Source organism: Orcinus orca, chromosome 7 (genome assembly GCF_937001465.1).
Source record: "Orcinus orca chromosome 7, mOrcOrc1.1, whole genome shotgun sequence".
Classification (NCBI taxonomy): domain Eukaryota; kingdom Metazoa; phylum Chordata; class Mammalia; order Artiodactyla; family Delphinidae; genus Orcinus; species Orcinus orca.
The window spans coordinates 14,456,417-14,473,075 of NC_064565.1; the positions used below are offsets into that span (position 1 = coordinate 14,456,417).

Here is a 16,659-nt window from a genome sequence, read left to right on the forward strand (position 1 = left end):
GATTTAAAAATAGGGCTTGGGACTTTGGGAGGGATCACGCCAAGGAGTACTTCCCAGAACTTCTGCTGCCAGTATCCTTGTCCTCACGGTGAGACTGAGCCACCCTCCACCTCTGCAGGAGACCCTCCAACACTGGCAGGAAGAAAGTATATCCAAATTTTTATAGCTCATGGGAGGCTCTCCAGCGAGTACCCTAGATTGAGACAAAGAGAATTAAAGCCCGAGGAGTGAGACAAGGCTGCTTAGCAACAATAACAGATACATCAGAAATACATCTACACGTGGAACAACTCCTACAGAACACCTACTGAACACTGGCAGAAGACCTCAGACCTCCCAAAAGACAAGAAACCCCCCACGTACCTGGGTAAGGCAAAAGAAAAAAGAAAAAACAGAGACAAAAGAATAGGGACGGGACGTGCACCAGTGGAAGGGAGCCGTGAAGGAGGAAAGGTTTCCACACAATTAGGAAGCCCCTTTGTGGGTGGAGACTCCGGGTGGCAGAGGTGGGGAGCTTCAGGGCCGCGGAGGAGAGCACAGCAACAGGGGTGCGGAGGGCAAAGCGCAGAAATTCCCACACAGAGGGTCGGTGCCGACCAGCACTCACCAGCCAGAGAGGCTTGTCTGCTCACCCGCTGGGGTGGGCGGGGCTGGGAGCTGAGGCTCGGGCTTCGGGTCGGAGCACAGGGAGAGGACTGCGGTTGGCGAAATGAACACAGCCTGAAGGGGTTAGTGCGCCACAGCTAGCTGGGAGGGAGTCCGGGGGGATGTCTAGACCTGCTGAAGAGGCAAGAGACTTTTTCTTCCCTCTTTGTTTCCTGGTGCATGAGGAGAGGGGATTAAGAGCACTGCTTAAAGGAACTCCAGAGACAGGTGCGAGCCGCGGCTAACAGAGCGGGCCCCAGAGACGGGCATGAGACCCAAAGGCTGCTGCTGCTGCCACCAAGAAGCCTGTGTGCGAGCACAGGTCACTCTCAACACCGCCCCTCCAGGGAGCCTGTGCAGCCCGCCACTGCCGGGGTCCCGTGATCCAGGGACAACATCCCCAGGAGAATGCATGGCGTGCCAAAGGCTGGTGCAATGTCGCACCGGTCTCTGCCGCCACAGGCTTGCCCCACACTCAGTAACCCTCCCTCGCCCTGGCCTGAGCGAGCCAGAGCCCCCGAATCAGCGGCTCCTTTAACCCCTTCCTGTCTGAGCGAAGAACAGACGCCATCCAGCCCACACACAGAGGTGGGGCTAAATCCAAAGCTGAACCCCGGGAGCTGTGCAAACAAAGAAGAGAAAGGGAAAGCTCTCTGAGCAGCCTCAGGAGCAGCGGATTAAATCTCCACAATCTACTTGATGTACCCTGCATCTGTGGAATACCTGAATAGACAACAAATCATCCCAAATTGAGGAGGTGGACATTGAGAGCAAGATTTATGATTTTTTCCCCTTTTCTTCTTTCTGTGAGTGTGTATGTGTATGCTTCTGTGTCAGATGTTGTGTGTATAGCTTTGCTTCCACCATTTGTCCTAGGGTTTTATCCGTCCATTTTTTGTTTGTTTGCTTTTACTTCTTAAAAAAATTTTTTTCTTAATATTTTTTTATTTTAATAACTTTATTTTATTTTACCTTACTTTATTTTATTTTATTCTCTTTCCTTCTTTCTTTCTTTCTACTTTTGCTCCCTTTTATTCTGAGCTATGTAGATGAAAGGCTCTTGGTGCTGCAGCCAGGAGTCAACGCTGTGCCTCTGAGGTGGGAGAGCCAACTTCAGGACACTGGTCAACAAGAGACCTCCCAGCTCCACATAATATCAAATGGCGAAAATCTCCCAGAAATCTCCATCTCAACACTAGCACCCAGGTTCACTCAACAATCAGCAAGTTACAGTGCTGGACAACCTATGCCAAACAACTAGCAAAACAGGAACACAACCCCACCCATTAGAAGACAGGCTGCCTAAAATCATAATAAGTCCACAGACACCCCAAAACACACCACCAGACGTGGTCCTGCCCACCAGAGAGACAAGATCCAGCCTCATCCACCAGAAGACAGGCACTAGTCCCTTCCACCAGGAAGCCTACACAACCCACTGAACCAACTTTAGCCACTGGAGACAGACACCAAAAACAAGGGGAACTACAAACCTGCTGCCTGCAAAAAGGAGACACCAAACAAAGTAAGGTAAGCAAAATGAGAAGACAGAAAAACACACAGCAGTTGACAGAGCAAGATAAAAACCCACCAGACCTAACAAATGAAGAGGAAATAAGCAGTCTACCTGAAAAAGAATTCAGAATAATGATAGTAAATATGATCCAAAATCTTGGAAATAGAATAGAGAAAATGCAAAAATCATTTAACAAGGACCTAGAAGAACTGAAGATGGAACAAACAATGATGAACAACACAATAAATGAAATTAAAAATATTCTAGATGGGATCAATAGCAGAATAACTGAGGCAGAAGAATGGATAAGTGACCTGGAAGATAAGATATGGGAAATAACTACTGCAGAGCAGAATAAAGAAAAGAGAATGAAAAGAACTGAGGACAGTCTCAGAGACTTCTGGGACAACATTAAACATATCAATATTTGAATTATAGGGATTCCAGAAGAAGAAGAGAAAAAAAAGGACTGAGAAAATATTTGAAGGGATTACAGTTGAAAACTTCCCTAATATGGGAAAGGAAATAGTTATACAAGTCCAGGAAGTACAGAGAGTCCCATACAGAATATCTCCAAGGAGAAACACGCCAAGACACATATTAATCAAACTGTCAAAAATTAAATACAAAGAAAGCATATTAAAAGCAGCAAGGGAAAAACAAAATATAACACACTAGGGAATCCCCATAAGGTTAACAGCTGAACTTTCAGCTGAAACTCTGCAAGCCAGAAGGGACTGGAAGGACATATTTAAAGTGATGAAGGAGAAAAACCTACAACCAAGTTATGCTACCCAGCAAGGATCTCATTCAGATTTGATGGAGAAATTAAAACCTTTACAGACAAGCAAAAGCTGAGAGAGTTCAGCACCACCAAACCAACAAATGCTTTACAACAAATGCTAAAGGATCTTCTCTAGGCAAGAAACACAAGAGAAGGAAAAGACCTACAATAACAAACCCAAAACAATTAAGAAAATGGGAATAGGAACATACATATCGATAATTACCTTAAATGTAAATGGATTAAATGCTCCCACCAAAAGAAACAGACTGGCTGAATGTATACAAAAACGAGACCCATATATATGCTATCTGCAAGAGACCCTCTTCAGATCTAGAGACACATACAGACTGAAAGTAAGGTGAAGGAAAAAGATATTCCATGCAAATGGAAACCAAGAGAAAGCTGGAGGAGCAATTCTCATATCAGACAAAATAGACTTCAAAATAAAGACTATTAGAAGAGACAAAGAAAGACACTGCATAATGATCAAGGGATCGATCCAACAAAAAGATATAAAAATTGTAAATATTTATGCACCCAACATAGGAGCACCTCAATACATAAGGCAAATACTAACAGCCAAAAAAGGGGAAATCGACAGTAACACATTCATAGTAGGGGACTTTAACACCCCACTTTCACCAATGGACAGATCATCCAAAATGAATATAAATAAGGAAATACATGCTTTAAATGATACATTAAACAAGATGGACTTAACTGATATTTATAGAACATTCCATCCAAAAACAACAGACTACACATTTTTCTCAAGTGCTCATGGAACATTCTCCAGGATAGATCATATCTTGGGTCACAAATCAAGCCTTGGTAAATTTAAGAATATTGAAATTGTATCAAGTATCTTTTCTGACCACAACTCTATGAGACTAGAAATCAATTACAGGAAAAGATCTGTAAGAAATACAAACACATGGAGGCTAAACAGTACACTACTTAATAACGAAGTGATCACTGAAGAAATCAAAGAGGAAATAAAAAAATACCTAGAAACAAATGACATGGAGCCATGATGGAGACATGATGACCCAAAACATATGGGACGCAGCAAAAGCAGTTCTAAGAGGGAAATTCATAGCAATAGAATCCTACCTTAAAAAACAGGAAAGACCTCGAATAAACAACCTAACCTTGAACTTAAAGCAATTAGAGAAAGAAGAACAAAAAAATCCCAAAGTTAGCAGAAGGAAAGAAATCATAGAGATCAGATCAGAAATAAATGAAAAAGAAATGAAGGAAATGATAGCAAAGATCAATAAAAGTAAAACATTGTTCTTTGAGAAGATAAACAAAATTGATAAACCATTAGCCAGACTCATCAAGAAAAAAGGGGAGAAGACTCAAATCAATAGAATTAGAAATGAAAAAGAAGAAGTAACAACTGACACTGCAGAAATACGAACGATCATGAGAGATTACTAAAAGCAACTCTATGCCAATAAAATGGACAACCTGGAAGAAATGGACAAATTCTTAAAAATGCACAACTTGCCAAGACTGAATCAGGAAGAAATAGAAAATATGAACAGACCAATCACAAGCACTGAAATTGAAACTGTGATTAAAAATCTTCCAACAAACAAAAGCCCAGGACCAGATGGCTTCACAGGCAAATTCTATCAAACATTTAGAGAAGAGCTAACACCTATCCTTCGCAAACTCTTCCAAAATATAGCAGAGGGAGAAACACTCCCAAATTCCTTCTACGAGGCCACTATCACCTTGATACCAAAACCAGACAAGGATGTCACAAAGAAAGAAAACTACAGGCCAATATCACTGATGAACATAGATGCAAAAATCCTCAGCAAAATGCTAGCAAACAGAATCCAACAGCTCATTAAAAGGATCATACACTATGATCCAGTGAGGTTTATCCCAGGAATGCAAGGATTCTCCAATATACGCAAATCAATCAACGTGATATACCATACTAACAAACTGAAGGAGGAAAACCATATGGTCATCTCAATAGATGCAGAGAAAGCTTTAGACAAAATTTAACACCCATTAATGATTAAAACCCTGCAGATAGTGGGCATAGAGGGAACTTTCCTCAACATCATAAAGGCCATATATTTTAAACCCACAGCCAATATCGTCCTCAATGGTGAAAAACTGAAAGCATTTCCACTGAGATCAGGAACAAGACAAGGTTGCCCACTCTCACCACCCTTATTCAATATAGTTTTGGAAGTTTTAGCCACAGCAATCAGAGAAGAAAAGGAAATAAAAGGAATCCAAATCAGAAAAAAAGAATTAAAACTGTCACTGTTTGCAGATGACATGATACTATACATAGAGAATCCTAAAGATGCTACCTCTTCAATAAGTGGTGATGGGAAAACTGGACAGGTGCATGTGAAAGTATGAGATTAGATCACTCCCTAACACCATACACAAAAAGAAGCTCAAAATGGATTAAAGACCTAAATGTTAGGCCAGAAACTATCAAACTCTTAGAGGAAAACATAGGTAGAACACTCTGTGACATAAATCACAGCAAGATCCTTTTTGACCCACTTCCTGGAGAAATGGAAATAAAAGCAAAAATAAACAAATGGGATCTAATGAAACTTGAAAGCTTTTGCACAGCAAAGGAAACCATAAACAAGACCAAAAGACAACCCTCAGAATGGGAGAAAATATTTGCAAATGAAGCAACTGACAAAGGATTAATCTCCAAAATTTACAAGCAGCTCATGCAGCTCAATAACAGAAAAACAAACAACCCAATCCAAAAATGGACAGAAGACCTAAATAGGCATTTCTCCAAAGAAGATATACAGACTGCCAACAAACACATGAAAGAATGCTCAACATCATTAATCATTAGAGAAATGCAAATCAAAACTACAATGAGATATCATCTCACACCAGTCAAAATGGCCATCATCAAAAAATCTATAAACAATAAATGCTGGAGAGGGTGTGGAGAAAAGGGAACACTCTTGCACTGATGGTGGGAATGTGAATTGGTACAGCCACTATGGAGAACAGTATAGAGGTTCCTTAAAAAACTAAAAATAGAACTACCATACGACCCAGCAATCCCACTACTGGGCATATACCCTGAGAAAACCATAATTCAAAAAGAGTCATGTACCAAAATGTTCATTGCAGCTCTATTTACAATAGCCAGGAGATGGAAACAACCTAAGTTTCCACCATCCGATGAATGGATAAAGAAGATGTGGCACATATATATAGTGGAATATTACTCAGCCATAAAAAGAAACAAAATTGAGCTATTTGTAATGAGGTGGATGGACCTAGAGTCTGTCATACAGAGTGAAGTAAGTCAGAAAGAGAAAGGCAAATACCATATGCTAACACATATATATGGAATCTAGGAAAAAAAATGTCATGAAGAACCTAGGGGTAAGACAGGAATAAAGATGCAGACCTACTAGAGAATGGACTTGAGGATATGGGGCGGGGGAAGGGTAAGCTGTGACGAAGTGAGAGAGTGGCATGGACATATATACACTACCAAACATAAAATAGGTAGTGGGAAGCAGCCGCATAGCACAGGGAGATCAGTTCGGTGCTTTCTGACCTCCTGGATGGGTGGGATTGGGAGGGTGGGAGGGAGGGAGATGCAAGAGGGAAGAGATATGGGAACATATGTATATGTATAACTGATTCACTTTGTTATAAAACAGAAACTAACACACCATTGTAAAGCAATTATAATCCAATAAAGATGTAAAAAAAAAAAAATAGGGCTCCTGATAACCAACAAGGTCCTAATGTATAGCACAGGGAACTATATCCAATATCCTGTGATAAACCATAATTGAAAAGAACATAAAGCGAATACATACACATGTATAACTTAATCCCCTTGTTGTACAGCAGAAATTAACACACATTGTAAATCAACTATACTTCAATAAAACAAATTAAAAAATAAAAATGGGTCTCATATTAAAACACACACATTGGGGTCTGTCTTTGAAATTTCAGAGTGATAAGTAGCAGAGTATAAAGGAAAGTAGCAATGCCCATAGAGGAGAATGTATGTTTGGAACATGTACATGTTGTATGCAGGAAACATAGGTGGATTCATGAAGGGTTTGAACACTGACATACAAGAGACACAGGACTGAAAAGGTAAACTGTGGATATAATAGGGATGGTAAGTGTTTCTCCTGGAATATCTTTCGAAATGACTGGTAACAGGACTCTGGTCTCTGTGGATTTAAAGAGTTAGAGGTTCCTATGTACCAAATCAATTGATCCACCTTACTGAACGTTGGCTGAAGTTGCTGCTCAGAGTTCGAATCTTAATATTTTTGTTATTTTGGCATGTCTACAAGCCAACCAGAAAGAGATTTTGGATGTGCTAAGATTCTAAATGTCTTGCTATGTTTGTCTTGCTAGTAGTAGTAGTCCCACTACTATAATCTTCACACCTGATTATTTAGTGAAGTGAGGACTCTTGCTTATTTATAAATCATAATGCATTGCTATATGGCTGCTTGGTGGCCTCCTTTGTGAACATTGCATTCAGAGCCAGTTCAGAAACTGCAAATTGGATTTTTAGGGCACAAATATCTGCTACTGTATATTGGACAGGTATATTTCCAGGATTCTTTTTCTGAAGTAAAGTTTGCAAAATAAAATAAATCTCTTGAGTATTAACAAATTGATATCCTATCCAAGGAGTATGCTATAGTTGTATTGCTTGGTAAATCAACTTTTAAAGACATTACAAACTCCATATCATCTGAAAATTGAAGATCTTCAAAAGACCTTGTGAAAGTCTCATTCAAGCGATTTTTCTATTTCTGTGATACACAGTCCTTCATTAAGTCAATACTTGGTATTGATGTTTTGGGGTACTGACGTTTTTCTGAAAAGTTGAACCATTTAGAGAGCTTTATAAAACCCTCTTGTTTGGCTATTGCTTTTATCTTGTTTATCAGGATTAACTTTGGTGAAACTATAGTCTGATTTATCATTTTATATTTAAAAGAAAAAAAGAAAAACTCTCAAGGTAACCTTTTCATTCAATAACATAATCTGGTGGAAATACCAATGCAAATTAGGCACAAGTCAGATTTTATACATGTTCATGAAATGTTTGGTTAAATACTCTGAGTCTCTGTTTGATGGGTATTCTGTAAGGCCTATACAGTTTCAGAGAGTCTGAGCACTATTTATAACATATAGAGAAATAGTTAGATAGTATTAGTGCTTTCTCACTTTTAAATTTTAGCAGCACGTGAAATACACAATAGGGTTTAACATTCTTCTTCTGGAGTGGGCCTGGCAAAGTCTAAGGTGAGAAAGATAAATCAGTTCTGTGAAAATTAGAAAACAAATTCAAGTGTAGTAAAGAAGAAATAGAAGGCACAGTTTCTGCAATCAAGTATAGTTAGGAATCAGTCTTGGTTTCTATTCTGGCCTCACCAGTGTCTGGTTATGTGAGCTTGGGTTGGTCTCTGAACCCTGCATCTCCAGAATTTATAACACCTTTTTAAGTACACGGAATGGCATTTGCATACAAATGCCATGTGCAGTGGGTCTTCGGTAGTCGTTAGTTCCCTCGATAGAGATACGAGGGGACACGCATTGTTTTTCAAAATTTGAGCCTTGTTAGTATGCACGACTTACCACCATGTCCCTGCCCCATGTCACTGGAGGGGCGAAGACTCCTCCCCAAGTCTTTCCTCCTCCTGGGGTTTGCATCTGACAGGTTGGTCCTGAAGCTGCCTCCCCTCCCAAGGTCCCTGCAGGCATTGGAAGTGTCTCTGGGGAGGCCTGAACTGGAACTCACCACCTTCCTGTGCACAACGGTTCCCTGCCTTTTCCCCTCTGCCCGCCCAGCATCTTTTGCCTCCTCCCAAAGGCCAAGGCTATTCTGAGGCGAGGAAAGGGACAGGCACGAGAACAGTGTCCTCCCCTCCAATTCTGTAAGCACTAATAATTCTGCAGTTCTTGTAATAGCCATCCAAAACGTAGTTCAGGCTACGTGTCCAGTAATGATAGGCGTGGAGCCTACCAGGACTTATAAAACAGGCCCCTGCCTTCAACGGGCTTGGAGTTTTGTGGAAGCACAGGCAAACCAACAGGGGCAAGAAAGTGAAATAGGCCTTATGCCCGCTGTTCACTAGCCCAGAGAAATTGTCCATTCTTGAAATACATCCTGATCCACAGGACAGGGCAAAAGCAGATCATTTGATTCTGAAGAAAATGAAACTCTGGGTTTTATAAAAGTTTAGACAAAAGAACTCGAAACTTCAATCTGAAAAACAACCAGTTCTGATTGAAAATGCCAAAGCAAATAAAAACACCGCATCTATTTGTCCCTCTCAAGTCAGCATAAAATCTTAAAATTGTGCCTCAAAATGGAAGCTGTGCTTATTTATCTTTTCAAACTAAACACAAACTAAAAAAAAAAAAAAAAAAACCCTGTAGGGCTTCCCTGGTGGCGCAGTGGTTGAGAGTCCGCCTGCCGATGCAGCGGATGTGGGTATATGCCCCGGTCTGGGAGGATCCCACATGCCGCGGAGCGGCTGGGCCCGTGAGCCATGGCCACTGAGCCTGTGCGTCTGGAGCCTGTGCTCCGCAACGGGAGAGGCCACAACAGTGAGAGGCCCACATACCGAGGGAAAAAAAAAAAAAAAAACCTGTAAAATTTATGGGGGCTTCAAAATTGAGGAAAAAAGAGAATAGTCCCCAAAAGACTATTTGTAAAATGAAGAAAACCCATGCTCTCCATAAATATTACCACCTAATATTACAAGCCACTCCAAATAAAGATGACTATTATAATATTCTCCGGTTTCAATCTGCCATAACTAATCTTAATCCTCAGTTTACTATTACTTTCAATTATGAATAGTGATGGGTAAGCAATTAACAAATAACAATGAATATAAAATAGAATTTGTTTTCCCAGCAGAGTGAGACGAATACAGAAAAATGTATGTGTAAACAGCAGCAATTTGAAAGTGTAATTGTGATTGATTTAAGAGGGAAAACAATTAAGGACATTATGAGAAGGAAAGCTAATGTTAGCAACTGCTAAATCTTCACCTCCTATGCACATTTAGAAAAAAGTAAATATCTGGTGAGGTTTTTTCCCAAAGCAAAAGTGACCTGAACCAACACATTATTTTATTTGATGTGTAAGTCTATGAGGTCTCCCCTGGGTGCCTTGTGCCCCTGCCTCGACCTCCAATTCCTCACCTCGTAATTTGGGGACAGCCTTTCACTCACCTTTTGGGGTCAAGAGCTTGGGTCCAGTGTTGTGGAAGGCACAGGGTTTTCTTTTCCATAACCTGGACCCAACTGTCTTTTACTTCCAAGCTGCAGATTGTTTATAAAGGCAGAATCATTCTAAATTCTATATTTGTTTTGTATTTTTAACACTTTTAATTGTTTTCAAAACTTGGATAGGCAGGTGAACACAATGACTTTAAAGTCAGACCAGGCTGTGGATTACCAGACCAAGGTGCATCAACTGGGCAACTTTGGTCGAGGTACAGAACTGAGCTAATTGTATTATGACAAGTTATGTAAAGTGACTGGTACATAATAAGTAAATATTTACATATATACGCTACTAAATATTTACTTATTATGTACCAGGCACTTTACATACCTTGTCATGATGTAATTAGCTCAGTTATGTATGCACTAAATGTAAAATAGATAGTTAGTGGGAAGCAGCCACATAGCACAGGGAGATCAGCTCGGTGCTTTGTGACCACCTAGAGGGGTGGGATAGGGAGGGTGGGAGGGAGACGCAAGAGAGAAGAGATATGGGGATATATGTATATGCGTAGCTGATTCACTTTGCTATAAAGCAGAAACTAACAAGCCACTGTAAAGCAATTATACTCCAATAAAGATGTTAAAAAAATAGGTAAATATGTAATAAACACATACTCAGTCAACCAATACATTCTTGTCAATGATCTGACTTCCATGTTGTAGTTCTCTTTTAATCCCTGAAAGAACTAAGGCCCAGTCAGTGAAATCCCCAAGTTACCAGAAAAGGAGGAAAACACTAAACTCTTTGCAACAGACATCCTCATTTCCCTAGGAACTGGCGTCATGCTGCAGATAGGACCTAGATATCATCTAATTATTTCTGAATGGGTACACAACAGTTATCAAGCTACCGGCAATCTAGATAGAGGAAAATGACAGAAACGTTCACTGGCTACCATGAGGGCATCTCAGTTTTATTCAGCTGATGAGAAAATTTGTCCTACCCAGATGCTGTCTTCTTGCTTGTACTGTTTCCAGTTGCGTCCTGTGTCACTGAACATCAGGCTGTAGCTCGTCACCCAGTCAGAGCTTCCGTATCTTCCCTGCGTGGCCACTGCTGTAATCTCCACTCTGTTGCCCAGGTCCATCTGGAGCCACGGCTGAGCATTGGAATCTGCTGGGGACCAACCGCCAGTTCCTGGAAGAGGATCAGAGAGAGAGAGTTGCAGCAACATCTCACAGAGCCGCGACTGTCACCGCTCACAGAGGAAGAAAAAAAAAAACAAAACAGTGTTCAGCTAAGGTGTCTGTAACCAAAATATGTCTGCCTCTCTTCATAAACCCCTGGTATTTCTTTTTTAAAATTTTATTGGAGTAGAGTTGATTTACAATGTCATGTTGGTTTCAGGTGTATGGCAAAGTGATTCAGTTATACATATGCGTATATCCACTTTTTTTCAGATTCTTTTCTCAAATGGGTTATCACAGAATGTTGAGTAGAGTTCCCTGTGGTATACAGTAGGCCCTTGTTGGTTATCCATCTTATATATAGTAGTGTTTGTATGTTAATCCCAACCTCCTGATTTATCCCTCCTCCCCCCGTGTTTCCCCTTTGGTAACCATGAGTTTGTTTTCTATGTCTGTGAGTCTATTTCTGCTTGGTAAATAAGTTCATTTGTATCGTATTTTAGATTCCACATGTAAGTGATATCTTAGGATATTTGTCTTTGTCTGACTTACTTCACTTAGTATGATCATCTCTAGGTCCATCTATGTTGCCACAAAGGGCATTATTTCATTCTTTTTATGGCTGAGTAATATTCCACTGTATATATAGGCCACATTTTCTTTATCCATTCATCTGTCAGTGGACATTTAGGTTGTTTCCATGTCTTGCCTGTTGTGAATAGTGCTGCAATGAACATTCTAGACCCAATTTTCCTTCTCCTCCTCCATCAAATTCCCTTTCATGGTTTAATATTCATCTCAAATTCTGTTTCCTCTATCATTCATCCTCTCTTTTCTCAGTTATTACAGTTTTCATCTTCTGGATTCCTAATGGGATGTCACCTATTTTTTAAGTTTTTTACAACTTTAACCTTTAACATGCCTTATACCCTCTTCCTGACTGGTCTTTCCTTCCTTCCTTCTTTGCTTTCTTCTTCCATTCCTCCCTTTCTTTTCTCTGATCTTCAGCTCTTTCTAAATACGTGCTGTGAACCTGCTGTGGACCAGACATTTTGCTGTGGATGCAAAGATGCACGATCGCTGACTATGCCTTTGAGAGGTTAGTGTTCATTCATTCAACAGATGCTCACTGAGCACCAGGAGGTTGCTCGATACTGAAGAGAGAGACACACACACACAGAAATGTGTAATGTGATGTGAAAGAGAGCCTTCAGAGAGGTGAACACAAGGTTCAATATGAGAACAGATGACAGAATGCCTAGGTAGGTGATCAGAAAGCCCTAGAGAGAGTGACAGTGGAGCTGAAAGCTGTTTCCCCAGCAAACAAAGTGAGACAGAGAAAAAGTTGGAGAGACCAGCCCAGGCCAAGGAAACAGCACATGCAACATCTCAGAGAGACATAAGAGGGCCCCATCCCTGGGTCTCCTTGTGATTCTATATGTTTGACACACAGCAACATTCTGATATGTGACCAAAGCCTTTGAGCCCCAGAATTTTATTATTTGACACATTGGAACTTTGCAGAAGATCAATATGAACTCTTGCTTCTTTGGAAGACTTGTGGCCTAAGTTTTCTGTTTTCATTTCCCATAGGTATAAAGAGGTCCGTATTTATTCTTCCTGACTCAAGGGTCCACAAGACATCTGAATCCTGAGTGGGACCTATTGTAGAATGTGTATGCCATGGGTGCACCCCAATATTCATAGCAGCACTATTTACAATAGCTTCCAAGATATGGAAGCAACCTAAGGGTCCAAGGAGAGATGAATGGATAAACAAGATGTGGTATATATACACAATGGAATATTTGTCAGCCATAGAAAATAATGAAATAATGCCATTTGCAGTAACATGGATGGACCTAGAGATTATCAGACTAAGTGAAGTAAGTCAGACAGAGAAAGACAAATGCCACATGATATCACTTAGATGTGGAATCCAAAAAAAAATGCTACAAATCCACATATATACAAAGCAAAAATAGACCCACAGACATAGAAAGCAAACTTATGGTTACCAAAGGGGAAAGGTGGGGGAGGGATAAAACAGGAGTTTGGGAGTAACATATACACGTTAGTATACATAAAACAGACAACCAACAAGGACCTACTGTATGGCACAGGGAACTACACTCAACATTTTGTGATAACCTATAAGGGAAAAGAACCTGAAAAAAAATAGATATGTATTATGTATAACTGAGATATATATTATGAATAACTTCTGTGCTGTACACCTGAAGCTAACACAATGTTGTAAATCAACTATACTTCAATTAAAAAAAAAAAAAAAAGAAAGAAAGTAGCCCTTTTGTTAAGAACCTTGCTCAGGGCATCAGGTTGGGTGATTCATTGGATTTTTAATTTAGAGACGTTAACCAATGAGTCCCTTTTGATTTCAACTTGTGCCACTGAAAATCATTTTAGTGATGTCCCAGTTTACATTCTTGCCATCTCGGGAGGACTCAACTGGACCCCTCCTTGGTACTGAGAACTTTCTGAGTCCCCACTGGCTGCCCACTGCAGAGATAGCTTGTCATCATCTGGGAGTGGGCAAAGGGAGCAGAGAACATGAGATGGGCCCTACTCTGGCCATAAGGCACATTCATCGATTTCATCCCAATAAATAGCTAGTACTGTAGCCGAGTAGGACACTATGAGGCCTTCCCAGAATAGACCACCACAAATGTCCTCTGCCTGCCTTTTGTCTGTAGAAAAACTTTAGTCAAAGAATAAATTTAATCAGAGAAATCAGAAAACACATAAAGGAAAATAGTCAAGCAAGACAAATAATAACACTTTAGCCATTAAACAAAGTCAAGGACTTTAGTTCCTCCTCAAGGACTGTAGATACTATTCTGAGCCATGTCCTTTGAGCTGTTTTGCAGATACTGAAGCCCCCAACAAGTGGGAGAAGTTAACTGAATGCTGCCCATAAGCACATAGACCCCAGACCTGTTGGAACCAGAAGGTTGATGATGCTGACTCCCAATGACCTCACCACCAGCCAATCAGAAGAATGTCCACGAGCTGATCACACTCCCCACAACCCCCCTCCCTCACCCTGTCTTTAAAAACATTTCCTTGGGGCTTCCCTGGTGGCGCAGTGGTTGAAAGTCTGCCTGCCGATGCAGGGGACACGGGTTCGTGCCCCGGTCCGGGAAGATCCCACATGCCGCGGAGCGGCTGGGCCCGTGAGCCATGGCCGCTGAGCCTGCGCGTCCGGAGCCTGTGCTCCGCAACGTGAGAGGCCACAGCAGTGAGAGGCCCGCGTACCGCAAAAAAAATTAAAAACATTTCCCTGAAAACTTTCGGGGGTTCGGGTCCTTTAAGCGCTAGCTGCCCTGGACTCCTTCCTTGGTGCCCTGTGATAAAGCTATCTTCTTTCTACTTCACCCAAATGTCTGTCTCCGAGATTCAGTCCGGCACTGGCATACAGAGGCTGAATTTTGGCAACAGTACTTTTGTTTGACAACATTTTGTTTTCACTTCCCTGACAAGATTCAAATGCAAGGAAAGAAAGAGAAGTATGCTCATCCCCTACCATGGAATGTCCTTTATTAAGTGTTTTGCAAGACATGCATACCCAGTACTGCTTGTATTCACTAATATCTGTTCTCTCTTCCTTCTGTAGTAATAGGACTGCAGAGAGTGCATGGCTTAACTACACTTTTCAGCTCTCAGTACCTTTCGAGTTGTGGCCCTATGGACAAATTCTCTCCAAGAAAAATGTGAGTGGGAAGATGTGCCACCTGCTGGCCATCGGGTCTCTTCCGCACTTGCTTTCCCCTTTCACCACTGATGGATGCAGCCGACAAGGACCTAGAAGACGGCAGAACCTCAGCATGGAAAGATGCCAGATTCCAGCATCATCACGTGTAAACTACAATATGAATGAGAACTAAAGACTTATTTTGTTTAAGCTATTGTGTAGTGAAATCTATTTGATACTGCAGTTTAACCTACCTTAATACATACAAAGTACCCGGTAGAGTAAATAGAATAATGTCCATATTATAGTTGGGGAAACTGAGGTCCAGAAAGTGTAGAACACCTGGAACTCAGGATGCTAGCACAGCTATTTGAGACTCTTATGTAACAGAAAAAAAGGTTTCTAAAAACCAGAAAATCAAGAAGGGGGAAAAGGACTGGGAGGAGATATTTGAGCAGAGATTCTGAGCTGCTAGGCCCACAAGTACTTTTTTTTTTTTTTTTTGGCGGTATGCGGGCCTCTCACTGTTGTGGCCTCTCCCATTGCGGAGCACAGGCTCCGGACGCACAGGCTAAGCGGCCATGGCTCATGGGTCCAGCCGCTCCACGGCATGTGGGATCCTCACGGACCGGGGCACGAACCCGTGTCCCCTGCATCGGCAGGTGGACTCTTAACCACTACGCCACCAGGGAAGCCCCACAAGTACTTTTTTAATCAATGAACCCTGTCTTCACCAATATGTCCACGGTTCCCAATCTATTCTACCCTCTCCCAACTTCTCAAAACTGGCAGGGAGGTCCAAGAAGGAGGAGATATGACATTTCCAAGAAATCTAAAATTGTTCTGAACCTACTTTTGATTTCCACTTAATTTCTCCTGCCCATTTCATGAGACCTCTTGCTTCTTAAGTGAAAAAAAGCAAGGCTGTGTAAACTATATGACTTCAACAATATTAAAACATGATAGAAAAGAAATGTGTATGGTGATTTCTTCTGAGTGATGAAAGTATGAGTGATTTTATTCTTTTATGCTCTTTGCATGTAACATCTTCTATTATCAGCATGTCTTTCTTTTATAAACTGAGACCCATTTTTACATGGCTTATTGCATAAAGAATATATGTAGCGATTTGACATTTGGTGGTATAATATAGAACTCTTTGTGTGATCATCACAGTTTTTGAAATGAAAATCCTCAAACCTTAACTATTTCTCTTTACCCTCCTATTGTCCACAACTAGACTCCTTAGTCATGCTTTAGAGTTTTTCTTTCATTTATTCTAATTATTCTTATCATATTTACATATGATAAGAACTTATGTTAATGATGGAAGAAAGGAAATAAAATAACAAGGAACTTTTCCAACCTCCTTGCAAAGAATAAAATCACAGAAGACTGACCCAAACCAAACCAAACCAAACCAAACCAAAAAGTTATTGCTAAAAATATTTCTTCAAGTCTGTCTAAAGAAAATCACATCACCCTTTTGCCCACAGTAAAAAACCTTAGTTTATTAACCCCCCCCAAAATTAACAAAAATGAAATTGCTGATGTTAGCATTCA

The 16,659-nt window shown here is 40.8% G+C and overlaps 1 protein-coding gene across 1 annotated transcript in view; it reads right to left on the reverse strand.

Annotated features, from left to right (window-relative positions):
• Positions 1-16,659, reverse strand: part of CNTNAP5 (contactin associated protein family member 5) — a 903,219-nt gene that overhangs the window by 641,975 nt on the left and 244,585 nt on the right. Inside the window, exon 3 of the mRNA XM_033400123.2 lies at positions 11,201-11,394. Within this exon, the coding sequence (XP_033256014.1) occupies positions 11,201-11,394 (194 nt within the window). The remainder of the gene's footprint in view (positions 1-11,200; positions 11,395-16,659) is intronic.